Source organism: Cyprinus carpio, chromosome A20 (genome assembly GCF_018340385.1).
Source record: "Cyprinus carpio isolate SPL01 chromosome A20, ASM1834038v1, whole genome shotgun sequence".
Lineage (NCBI taxonomy): Eukaryota > Metazoa > Chordata > Actinopteri > Cypriniformes > Cyprinidae > Cyprinus > Cyprinus carpio.
The window spans coordinates 26,562,647-26,574,798 of record NC_056591.1 but is presented as its reverse complement, the minus strand read 5'-3'; the positions used below and the strand labels follow the sequence as shown (position 1 = coordinate 26,574,798).

Below are 12,152 nucleotides of genomic sequence, written 5' to 3'. Positions count from 1 at the left end.
TGATGTGCTGGATTTGTCTTTCTCAATCCTTCAGATTCTTCAAGTTTAAACCACTTATTGAATAGCTTCAAATCCATGTGACCACTCACACTGACAAAGCAAGAAAAACTGCCACAAAGACATGATTCCTGTCTTCCTCTGAGCCAATTACAAGTATTTGTTCAGTTCTAAGCCTATAATAAATGAATCTCAAGACTTTATTTTAAGCCTAATCCTGATTCCCCCTTTTTCCACTCCTTTGCAAGTTGTTAAATGGTTATGAATACTTTATTTGTCAATAAAACTGAAAAATGAAAATGAAACCTTTGACATTTAACTGCTTCTGTTATTTTGTTAAATGCATTAAAGCTTATACATTTTTTATTCAAATTTTTAAAATCTGAATTCTTGTTTTGTGAAAAAACTGTATGTGATGGAAAGTTTTAATAGTATTTTTGAACTTAGCATCATCAAAATAGGTATTATTAGGCTTTTTCTGCAAATCTCTGCAAATTTGAGATAAAATTATGATAAAAAAATGCTAAATGTTACTAAAAATAGTTGTCTTTTTCTTCAAAAACGTAATCCATTCTTATTTCTGTTGGATTTTGGTGTGAAATATGACCTGGAGATGCTCTTGACAGATTTCATGAGATTCACCCATATATAATTTCAAACTCTCATAAAGTTAGAGTTAGAGTTAGAAACCTAGAAAAAACAACACCTCTTTAATAATTTATGAATTTTCTCTGGAAAATTATTATTTTTTTAAATCCTCCTGGGCAATGTAGTACAGTTGTCCCGCTGAATGGACGGGACATTCAGACAAAAGGCAAAACTGCTACAGATGTCTGGACACAATATGTTCAGTGTGAGTATGTCTTGGCAGGGCATGAGCTCTCATCTGCCATATGTCGCATGAACACATGTCAGCATGCGCCGCAGGGGAGAGAGTGGGGCGATCTGTTGTCCTGTCATTCCTGAGAAAACACAAACTAACACAATTTCTGCCCCACTTTGCATAAAGAGTCCATGAACTTAAGAGATTAGTGGATTTTTTCAAGAGATAAATTTGAGGAACAAAAAGCATGCAAATTCCCCTGTTGCTTTCCATTTTCTTGTTTAAGAGAACTTGCAACTTGAAAAAAAAAAAAATCTGCTGATTTACAAAAAGCCATAACATTATGTAATTTGATGATGCTGAGTTCAATCAGATCAAAAACCTTCCATCACACACACATACATCACGTACATAAGAAAGCAAAAATGCTACGAAATGCATCATATTTTGTGAGAAAGTGTGACATGCTCGAGCAAACAGACACCATTTTTTAAATTAGCACTCCAAAATTTATATAGTATACTATAGTATAGTATAGTATAATACAGTATAGTATAATACAGTATAGTATGGGATTTCATTTCTCAAATATAATACAGGGCAGTCTATTTAAAGAGATGATATTTGTGCACATAAGGAGAATGTGATTTATTCAGAACCTAATTTTCTGAGCTTGATTATCCACATTTATTTTAAATTTCCAAATAGTAAACAAAACCTGACTAACTTCGCAGACAGCTGCATGGTTCTCTGCGTCCTGAGCCTCGATGAGCTCAGACAGGAAGTAAGGCCCGTGGGACTCCACCAGTGGCGTGATCTGCTCTGCAAATATGTGCATGAGGTCATCGTGATCTTCCACTCTGGGGAATATAAAGTTATTGCAGCAGGATTTTAATACATCGCTGTGCTGCAAATGCCCTGTATAAACTGTATATTGATATAAATTGTCTACAGCAGGACAAAAACAGTCTAGACATGGATTATGATCAGCATCACACTAAAACAAAATAAACAAAACACTAAATATCAAATCTCACACCAAACACAAAATAAAAAAGAAAAATTATTAAAAAATATGAAATTATATTTTGCATAGAAAGTGAAACCTATTTTAGATTTCTTTATATTAGATTTCTTTTAATTATTTTATGAAAATTAGTGCTGTCAAACGATTAATCGCGATTAATTGCATCCAAAATAAAGGTTTTTGTTTATATAATATATGCGTGTGTACTGTGTATATTTATTAAGTATATATAAATACACACACATGCATGTACTCTATATATTTAAGAAAAATATGTTTTGTTTACATATGAAATATTTATATTTATTTATAATATAAATTATATATGAATATATATATATATGCATGTAAATATTTTTAAAATATATATGTATGTTTGTGTATTTATATATACATATAAACTTTTATGTACTAATATGTACCTTTAGACCAATGTGGACCCTTGAGTTACAAAGGTGTACCTTTTGAAAAGTTACCCCACTGACAGCTTTTGTACCTTTGTGACATTATACATTCATGAGAATTTTCACATTTTCAGAATTAAAGCATTTATATGTCTAAACAGTGTTGGTAAGTAACAGGTTACAGATTACAAGTTACCCTATTTTAAATGTAATAAGTAGTGTAACTACTTCAATTACTTTATTAAAGTAATGTAACTGATTACTTTTTGATTTTCTAAATTTCTAATCAATGTTTTCAAATGTTAATCATTTTCAAACACCTAAACCAGCAGGGTTAACCTCACAGTAGTACTCAACACTAATTACTGTCAGATTTCAAAATAAAACAACACTTGAATTAAGATGATAATAATTTAATTTTTATAAGAAATATTTGTATTTAAATTAAATTACATTTAAACATTTATAAATGACTATATTAAAATAATTAAAATCTAATTAAGATTTGTATTTATCGAATTAAAAATAATTATTTATTAAGAATTAGTAATTTGTTGTATTTAATTTTGCACTACCATAAATAAAACGTATTTATAAAATGTGCTTTTTTTATTATTATTTATTTTAATTTATAACAAATAGTTATGATTAGATACAGGCATAAATTGTGCTATAGTTGTAGCCTAAAGATTTACCATTTGTTTTTATTTTTCATGTCTATAGTAGCTAACGTTACTAGTCAAAAAGTTTAGACGCGCGCGTAGAATTGCTAAACAAACCAATAAAAAATCTTATGTTTGAGCTTAGTCGCTTGTAAACAATACATGAGAAAAATAACGTTCATTCATTTACATTTAAGACGACTACAGTATAAAAGCAATATAAAACAGACCTTTCGTGTGACAAAACCTGTTTTTAAAGAAGTACATTTCACGTAAACGTTCATCTGAAGTTACAGCTAACCGTTAGCGAGCGTCCTGTAACCATGGTGACGGGGCTCCGTGACGTAGCAGCGGTCAAAGGTTACCGCGTGTCACGTCAGACGCGACGCGCGACGCACACGGCATCGAAACGAAAGGTTTTAGCGGCTTATCGAAGTTTAAAAACGTAAAGAAATACATAAAGTTGCCTTTAAGTAAAGTGACAGGAGCGTAATAATCATGGCGTCCACCGCGGCGGGTAAACAGAGAATTCCGAAAGTCGCGAAGGTAATAAAATAAAGAATGTTTCGTGAGTTAGCATTAGCATGTAGGTGGTGTTTCACTGTAAACATCTATTATATAATGTTTGCAGATGTAGTTAATTGAGTTAAACGTGGTGTTTGTTTGTATTTATTTTGTGGTATGTGTTCAGGTGAAGAATAAAGCCCCAGCAGAGGTGCAGATCACCGCAGAGCAGCTGCTCAGAGAGGCGAAGGAGAGAGAGCTAGAGCTGCTGCCTCCTCCACCCAAACAGAAGATCACTGATGCAGAAGAGCTCAACGACTATAAACTGAAGAAGAGGAAGGTATAACTGCTGTATGTTCTGTATATGATCACGACATATTTGGCAAAATGCATGATGGTATCAAATGGTAGTACAATGGTAACAGTTACTATATGCATGTACCGTGATATTACCATAATGTCTAGAGTACACGGTATTATCAAAGTATATGTGAAGAAAACATGGTTTTGTCAGGTCACATTTATTTATATAGTGCTCTAACAATACCGATTGTTTTAAAGCAGCTTCACATTAATAAACAGTGTTAATGTTCATCAGTTTTGAAACATCTTCAACTTCAAAAGACAATAGTGTCATTATTCAGCTCAGTTTAGTTCAGTCATTACCATTGTACATCTCTGGAAAACATGGTAATAATTACATGGTGCATGTCCAAAAAACATGGTTTTACCATAGTACATGTCTATAAAACATGGTATTGTCATTGTTTGGCATGGTATTACCATAGTAAAAGTCCAGAGAACTTGATATTGTCATGGTACGTGCCCCCAAAAGCATAGTATTACCAATGGACATGCAATAAAACATGGTATTGCCCAGGTACAGGCTTAAAATATTATATAACCATTGTATATATCCAGAAAACATTACTTTAGTGAATGTCCAGAAAACATAATATTGTTGTGGTATGTGCCCCAAAAACATAGGTTTAACTTTTAAGGTGGAATGTGCCATAAAACATGGTACTACCAGGATACATGGTATAAAAACATTTTGTTACCATAAGTAAAACATTGTATTACCATAGTACTTGTCCGGTAAATTTGGTATTACTCTTGTCATGTTATATGCCACAAAACATAGAAGTATTACCAATGAACATGTCATAAAACATGGTATAATTGCCATGATACATGCTTTAAATATATTATAATACCATGGTACTACAAGAAAACATGGAATTTATCATAGTGCGTGTCCAAAAACCTGGTATTACCACAGTGCATGTCCAAAAAACATTATATTGTCGTGTTATGTGTCCCAAAAAATATAGTATTACCAATGTACATGCTTTAAAACATGACATTACCGTGGTGCGGCTCCAGAAAACATAGTATTATCATAGTACTTTCAAAAACTTGGTGTTATCATATAGAGAAACAAGAACTTGCCAGGGTCCGTGTTCTAAAAGTGCAGTTGCTATGGTACATATCCAAACACATTCAGCTTTTTTCTATCAATTCAGGGGTTTGAAGACAACATCAGGAAGAACAGAACTGTCATCAGCAACTGGATCAAGTACGCACAATGGGAGGAGAGCCTGAAGGAGGTCCAGAGGTGAGTTTCAGTTCTGTGTCTGATGACTGAATCGCAGACTGGAGGCGATTTCTTTAACTGTTTTTATTGTCTTCAGAGCTCGCTCCATCTACGAGCGTGCGCTCGACGTGGATCACCGCAACATCACACTGTGGCTGAAGTATGCAGAGATGGAGATGAAGAACCGGCAGGTGAATCACGCTCGCAACATCTGGGACCGAGCCATCACCATCCTGCCCCGTGTCAATCAGTTCTGGTAAGCTTCCTTCTCATGATCATATAGACATTAATGCATTCAGACAAAGATACTCTGTTTGTTTTTTTCTTGTTGTGACTCCCGATTCATTCTTTTATTCATATGTTTATGCACCAGGTACAAGTATACCTATATGGAGGAGATGCTGGGGAACATTGCCGGCTGTAGGCAGGTGTTTGAGCGCTGGATGGAGTGGGAGCCAGAGGAGCAGGCCTGGCATTCCTACATCAACTTTGAGCTGCGCTATAAGGAAGTGGACAAATCCCGCAGCATCTATGAGAAATATATCCTTTCATAAATAGTCTGTTTCACCAGCTTTATCTGGATACAATACACACACAGTACATGTACTATATACCAAATCCCAGCTGCCTTGTTTCATTGCACAATGAAACTATATTATCACCCAACTCATTATATAAAGTTAGATAAGTATGTCCAACTTCAACTGCATACAGGATACTTGTGTACAGTGATATGTACAATATGGCAAATTTCAGCTGCTTGATTGTTTGTGTTGTGGCATAATGCAACTATTATCGCCCAGCTTTAATTTGCTAAATGCACAAGGCATGGAGGTAATATAAACATTAACATCATGAATTTCTGAAAAGCACTATAGAAATAAATTTGACTTGAAATGCATAAAATATATATAAAATAAGTATATTATATTATACTATATTATTGTCATTTGAGTGAATGAATGGCTGTTACAAAAAAATGTAGTTGTTATCCTTAACGGCAAAGCACTCGTGATGGTCCATCCTGAAGTGAAGAACTGGATCAAGTACGCTAACTTCGAAGAGAAGCACGGCTACATCGCTCTGGCGAGGAAGGTGTTCGAGAGAGCTGTAGAGTTTTTTGGTGAGGAGCATATCAGCGAGAACCTCTACGTGGCTTTTTCCAGATTTGAGGAGAAGCAGAAAGAGGTATGAAGCCCTGTGTTCATGCCATCCAGTAAACTCGAGACCCTTCTGATGTTTCCAGTTCAGACCTGACCGTTCGCTTTGTGTCTTTTAGTTTGAGAGAGTTCGCATCATCTATAAATACGCTTTGGACAGAGTCCCCAAGCAACAGGCCCAGGAGCTGTTTAAGAACTACACTGTGTTTGAGAAGAGGTTTGGAGACAGGAGAGGAATCGAGGACGTGATTGTCAGCAAAAGGAGGTTTCAGTATGAAGAGGAAGTCAAGGTGAATCATTCAACAAAATGTATTATGTTAATAAATGTATTAAATTATTATTAATAATAATAATAATTAATATTATGTAATAATATGTATTATGTAATGTAACATTATATAAAATAAAACTAAAATAATATTTTAACATATTAAAACTCTTTGTATAAATGAAATATAAATGTAAAATATTTTTTATACAATGTATAAAACAGTTACTTATATATATATATATATACACAGTACAGGTCAAAAGTTTGGAAACATTACTATTTTTAATGGTTTTGAAAGAAGTCTCTTCTGTTCATCAAGCCTGCATTTATTTGATCAAAAATACAGAAAAAACAGTAATAATATGTGAAATATTATTACAACTTAAAATAATAGTTTTCTATTTGAATATACTTTAAAAAAAATAATTTATTCCTGTGATGCAAAGCTGAATTTTCAGCATCATTACTCCAGCCTTCAGTGTCACATGTAACATCCAGTCTATCACATGATCATTTAGAAATCATTTTAATATTCTGATTTATTATGAGTGTTGGAAACAGTTCTGCTGTCTAATATATTTGATGAATAAAAGGGTAAAAAAGAACTGCATTTATTAAAAAAAAAAAAAAAATAATTCTAATAATATATATTCTAATAATATATTTTCTTTACTATCACTTTTTATCAATTTAACACATCCTTGCTGAATAAAAGTATTGATTTTATTTATTAAAGAAAAAAAAAAATACTGACCCCAAATTACTGACCAGTAGTGTATATTGTTATTACAAAATATTTATATTTTAAAAACATAGCTTCTTTTTTTTTTACTTTTTATTCGTCATCAAAGTATCCTAAAAAAGTATCACATGTTCTGAAAAAAATATTAAGCAGCAGAACTGTTTTCCAACTTTGATAATGAATCATCATATTAGAATGATTTCTAAAGGATCATGTGATAATGATCCTAAAAATTCAGCTTTGCATCACAGAAATAAATGATAATTTAAAGTATAATAAATGTAAAAACAATTATTTTAAATTGTAATAATATATCACAATATTAAATTTTTTTCTGTATTTTTGATCAAATAAATGCAGGCTTGATGAGCAGAAGAAACTTCTTTCAGAAACATTAAAAATAGTAATGTTTCCAAACTTTTGGTCTGTACCGTGTATATGTGTGTATATATATATATATATATATATATATATATATATATATATATATATATATAATGTTTTTGATATTACCAAATTATAATTATTTCAATGACCATTAATCCTTACTCAAAATGAATGCTTAATCTTAGTTCTGATTAAAAAACAAACAAACAAAAAACGAATGACTTTCTTAGAAACCTTTTGGTCTTTGTTAAACCAGTTTGTAGTTTTAGCCATATTCAAAACATCAGTTTCTTGCTTAATGACAACTCTGTTGCTTATAATCCTTCTTTTCCCCTCTATAGGCAAACCCACACAATTACGATGCCTGGTTTGATTACCTGCGGCTGGTGGAGAGTGACACCGATGCAGACACGGTTAGAGAAGTGTACGAGAGAGCCATAGCCAACACACCCCCCATCCAAGAGAAGAGACACTGGAGACGCTACATCTACCTGTGGATTAACTACGCTCTCTACGAGGAGCTGGAGGTCAAGGTATGATAGACATCAGTGAGCCGTGGAATTACATGTGCATGTTTAGAGTCAGACATTGGTGTCATAAGTTTAGTCTGGTTTGTTTAGGACCCTGAGAGAACGAGGCAGGTGTACCAGGCATGTCTGGAGCTTATACCACACAAAAAGGTCAGTCTTAATGGTGCTTAAAAACACTATTTACACATCCTTATGTCATTTTTGGTGAACCGGTCCTTAAAATGTTAATTCTGTGCACTTTTGGACAATTTGCAATAGGGCTGTCAACAGAATATCACAAATTGCATATTCCATATAATAAAAAACACATAATAGCATTATTCACCTGTTTATAAAACAGCAAAATACCGGAAGTGGCACATTACATGGGTGAGAATCCATGAAAAGCATTATTAGACCGTTTTCACAAAGGCTGCGATTCAGTTAAATAAATATATGTGCTGCTGGTTTAATATGCTCTTTATTAATATGTGTGTAGCTAACGTGCATCTCAGAGTGGCTCTGTTCACAGTAAATGCTGCTCCATAAAAACAGTTGTCATTTACATTTGTGGACCGTCTCAGTCTCCATCTTTGCAAATGCTGTGAGTTGCTTATAAAGTTTTGGGAACAATGTGCAACATTTTATCAGATTTATAAGTTAAATCATTTATAAACCTACGCCAACACAGGAGAATGCATCTTACAACATTATCTTTCTAAATATGCATGTTTTGATGTCCACATGTTCTTATTTAAGATATGACAGTGGACATCTGAATTAAATGTCGTTTAGTAAAGTGTAAAAAATACCGTTAGGCTGTCGGCGCCCTCTGTTATGATTATATTGTTTTATGTATTTTAACTGTTTTATTCAATAAAACCATATGATTACTTGCTTTCGATATTTCATTTGAATCGATTGTTATTGCCTCATTGCTGTTATATATTGATTTTAAGTCGTTTTAAAGTCTGTTGTTCGCTTAGGTCTATTTTAATTACCACAAAAAAATGATCTGATTTTTTTGATTAATCGTCAGAATAATCTACCAATTACTCGATTACCAAAAAATCATTAGTGACAGCCCTAATTTGCAACAATTTTAACAGCTGAAAACGGCTTTTTATAATGATGTAGCTACCATTTCTAAGTTGTTTTCTAACTTTAGCCTGTATGTCTTTGTTTTATACCTAGTTTACGTTTGCCAAGATTTGGCTCTTATATGCGCAGTTTGAAATCCGACAAAAAAACCTCCAGAATGCTAGACGTGGCCTGGTAAGTGTTTCACTCTTAAACAGACTTCTATACTTTTAGACTTCTGCTATGTTTGGGATCAGTAAGATTTTTTTTTTTTTTTTAAATAAATGAATATATTCATTCAACAAGGATGCATTAAATTGATCAAAATGTATAATTTTACAAAAGATTTATATTTCAAATAAATCCTGTTATTTTGAACTTCCTATTCATCAAAAAATTCCCACAAAAATGAAGCATCTAAATTGTTTTCAACATTGATAATAATCAGAAATGTTTCTTGAGCAGCAAATCAGCATATTAGAATGATTTCTGAAGATCATGTGACACTGAAGACTGGAGTAATGATGCTGAAAATTCAGCTTTGATCACAGAAATAAATTACATTTTAAAATATATTCAAATGAAATCAGTTATTTTAAAAAGTAATTTTTTTTACTATTTTTTTTTTAACTGTATTTTTGAATACAGTAAATAAACGCAACCTTGGGAGGATAGGAGATTTCTTTCATGTCTTTTAAAAAATGACCCCACACTTTTAAAAGGTAGTGTACGTCCTACACACTGCAGAGTTTGACCTCTGACCTTTCTCCTGTCAGGGCACAGCCATTGGAAAGTGTCCCAAAAACAAAGTGTTCAAAGGCTACATCGAGCTGGAGCTACAGCTGAGAGAGTTTGACCGCTGCAGGAAGCTCTACGAGAAGTATCTGGAGTTCAGTCCAGAAAACTGCACCACCTGGATCAAGTTTGCCGAGCTGGAGACCATCCTGGGAGACTCAGACCGGGCCAGAGCCATATTTGAACTGGCTATTGGACAACCGCGACTCGACATGCCAGAGGTCACAACTTCACTTTTCTCTCTCTCTCTCTACAGTTATTGGTTCCTTCCAAGTTTTTTCCTCCATATTCTCATTATATCGTACTATATGAGCCATAAAAGCCTGATAATGCCGATAAAAAAACAAATTATTCCATGTGTTTACATCAGGTGCTGTGGAAGTCATACATTGACTTTGAGATCGAGCAAGAAGAGTACGAGAACACACGAGGACTTTATAAAAGACTGTTACAGCGTACCCAACATGTCAAAGTAAGCCATTAAATTGACGGCAACACAACATGCTCACTATAAATGAATATCTGATGCATTTCTTTCCAATCTGGTTGTATTGTAGGTCTGGATCAGCTATGGCCAGTTTGAGCTGTCCATCGACAGTGACGACCGCATACAGAGATGCAGACAGATCTACGAGGAAGCCAATAAGAGTATGCAGGGCTGTGAGGAGAAAGAGGAACGTCTGATGCTCCTGGAGTCCTGGAGAGAATTTGAGGACGAGTTCGGATCGTTGGCCAACAAGGAGAGAGTCCGGAAACTCCTGCCTGAGAAGGTGAAGAAGAGGAGGAAGATCACAGCAGAGGATGGGGTGAGAGTTTATGCCTTCTTATGTCCTGTTCATGATAGTGTCATGAAAGTAGGGGTGTGCATGATAGTATGATTTACTTGTTTTCTTGATACATCAATTACAAATTCATCTTGAAACATGGATTTTTTTAAATCAATTTAAAATGCTAAAAACTGAATGAAATGTCATTTCTTAAAATATCATTCAATATTGTTAAATATTAAAACATTGAATTTTTGGAGACATAGTGACACTCGTTTTCTCATTATATTGGTTCGAATTCCTGCAGATGCATGCACATTAATCTTAAAACATGAATTTTTTAAATTAGAATTCTGTTACAGTCAAGAATTGATTTAGAATTCTAAAAATTGAATGTATCATGATTTGGTCAAGTGTCATTGAGTATTTAAAAAATAATAATTATTTAATTACTTGCATGTGCAAATTATTGGATACTTTCTTAGGTGTGTTTAACTCAATATTTATATTTATATATAATTATATTCCAAGTACTCTGTATATGCACTAGAGATGCAACAATACAGTTAGCCCATGGTTCAATATGTTTTTTTAACCAAGGTTTTCGGTTCGGTTCTGATGGCTTGGGACATCAGAGTGTTTTTGGCAAATTAAAATAAGATTTTTAAAACAAATTAACAAAAAAAAATTCTTACCTAATCATTAACATAATCCTATTAATGCACTTAAAAATACAGAATTATTAATTGAAATCCGAGTCTCATTGTGCATTGAATATTTTGCAGAAATCATTCCTGAATTGAAAACCTATGGATTGTTAATTGAGTCAACCCTAGTTGAGTAGACCCTAGACATCCCTAACATATTGTCTTTTGTTTATCAGTCGGATGCAGGTTGGGAAGAATATTACGACTACATCTTCCCCGAGGACGCGGCCAACCAGCCCAACCTCAAACTGCTGGCCATGGCCAAGATGTGGAAGAAACAGCAGCAGGAGGATGAGGAAGAGCAGGAAGAAGAAGAACAGCAGGTTCCACAAGGGAAGGAAGCACAAGAGAATTCAGAACCGGAGGAGCAGGGACCTGCAGGCCACAGAGAAGAGCCCGAAAATGAGTATGACGATCGGGACGATGAGAGCAGCAGCAGCAGCGACAGCGAGAGTGATGATGGCGACCGTGAAGATGACAAAGACAAGACGGAAGAAACAAAAGCAGACACAGAAAAACTCTAAAACAGGACTTGACATGTTATTTGTCTCCGTTTCTTTCTATCCATCTCTTTTCTTTTGTAACAAAATAAAGGTGTGAACCAAATGTGCCAGTCACTTACTGTTATTCAATATGGCGTCCCCCAAACCAATCGTCGTCTAGATTGTAGTCGAAGAATCAGAGGGAATCATCTCGCAAACGTTTGCAGAGTTGTCATGT

At 34.0% G+C, this 12,152-nt stretch overlaps 1 protein-coding gene across 1 annotated transcript; it reads left to right on the top strand.

Annotated features, from left to right (window-relative positions):
• The first annotated feature begins 3,265 nt into the window (after nucleotides 1-3,265).
• Nucleotides 3,266-12,038, top strand: LOC109048957 (crooked neck-like protein 1). The gene is made up of 14 exons (XM_019066616.2): nucleotides 3,266-3,459; nucleotides 3,605-3,757; nucleotides 4,944-5,035; nucleotides 5,112-5,270; nucleotides 5,388-5,554; nucleotides 6,024-6,202; nucleotides 6,294-6,464; nucleotides 7,916-8,107; nucleotides 8,195-8,254; nucleotides 9,278-9,358; nucleotides 9,940-10,179; nucleotides 10,329-10,430; nucleotides 10,516-10,764; nucleotides 11,609-12,038. Exons 1-14 carry the CDS (start codon nucleotides 3,412-3,414, stop codon nucleotides 11,954-11,956), a joined length of 2,241 nt encoding a protein of 746 aa, XP_018922161.2. The 5' UTR covers nucleotides 3,266-3,411; the 3' UTR covers nucleotides 11,957-12,038.
• Nucleotides 12,039-12,152: the final 114 nt, after the last annotated feature.

Bases quoted from the DNA above. Each gene is read 5' to 3' on its own strand.
- LOC109048957 (XM_019066616.2), top strand. From the start codon at position 3,412: ATGGCGTCCACCGCGGCGGGTAAACAGAGAATTCCGAAAGTCGCGAAG. The intron at 3,758-4,943 runs GTATAACTGCTG...CTATCAATTCAG, and splicing joins ATAAACTGAAGAAGAGGAAG to GGGTTTGAAGACAACATCAG. The intron at 6,465-7,915 runs GTGAATCATTCA...TCCCCTCTATAG, and splicing joins AGTATGAAGAGGAAGTCAAG to GCAAACCCACACAATTACGA.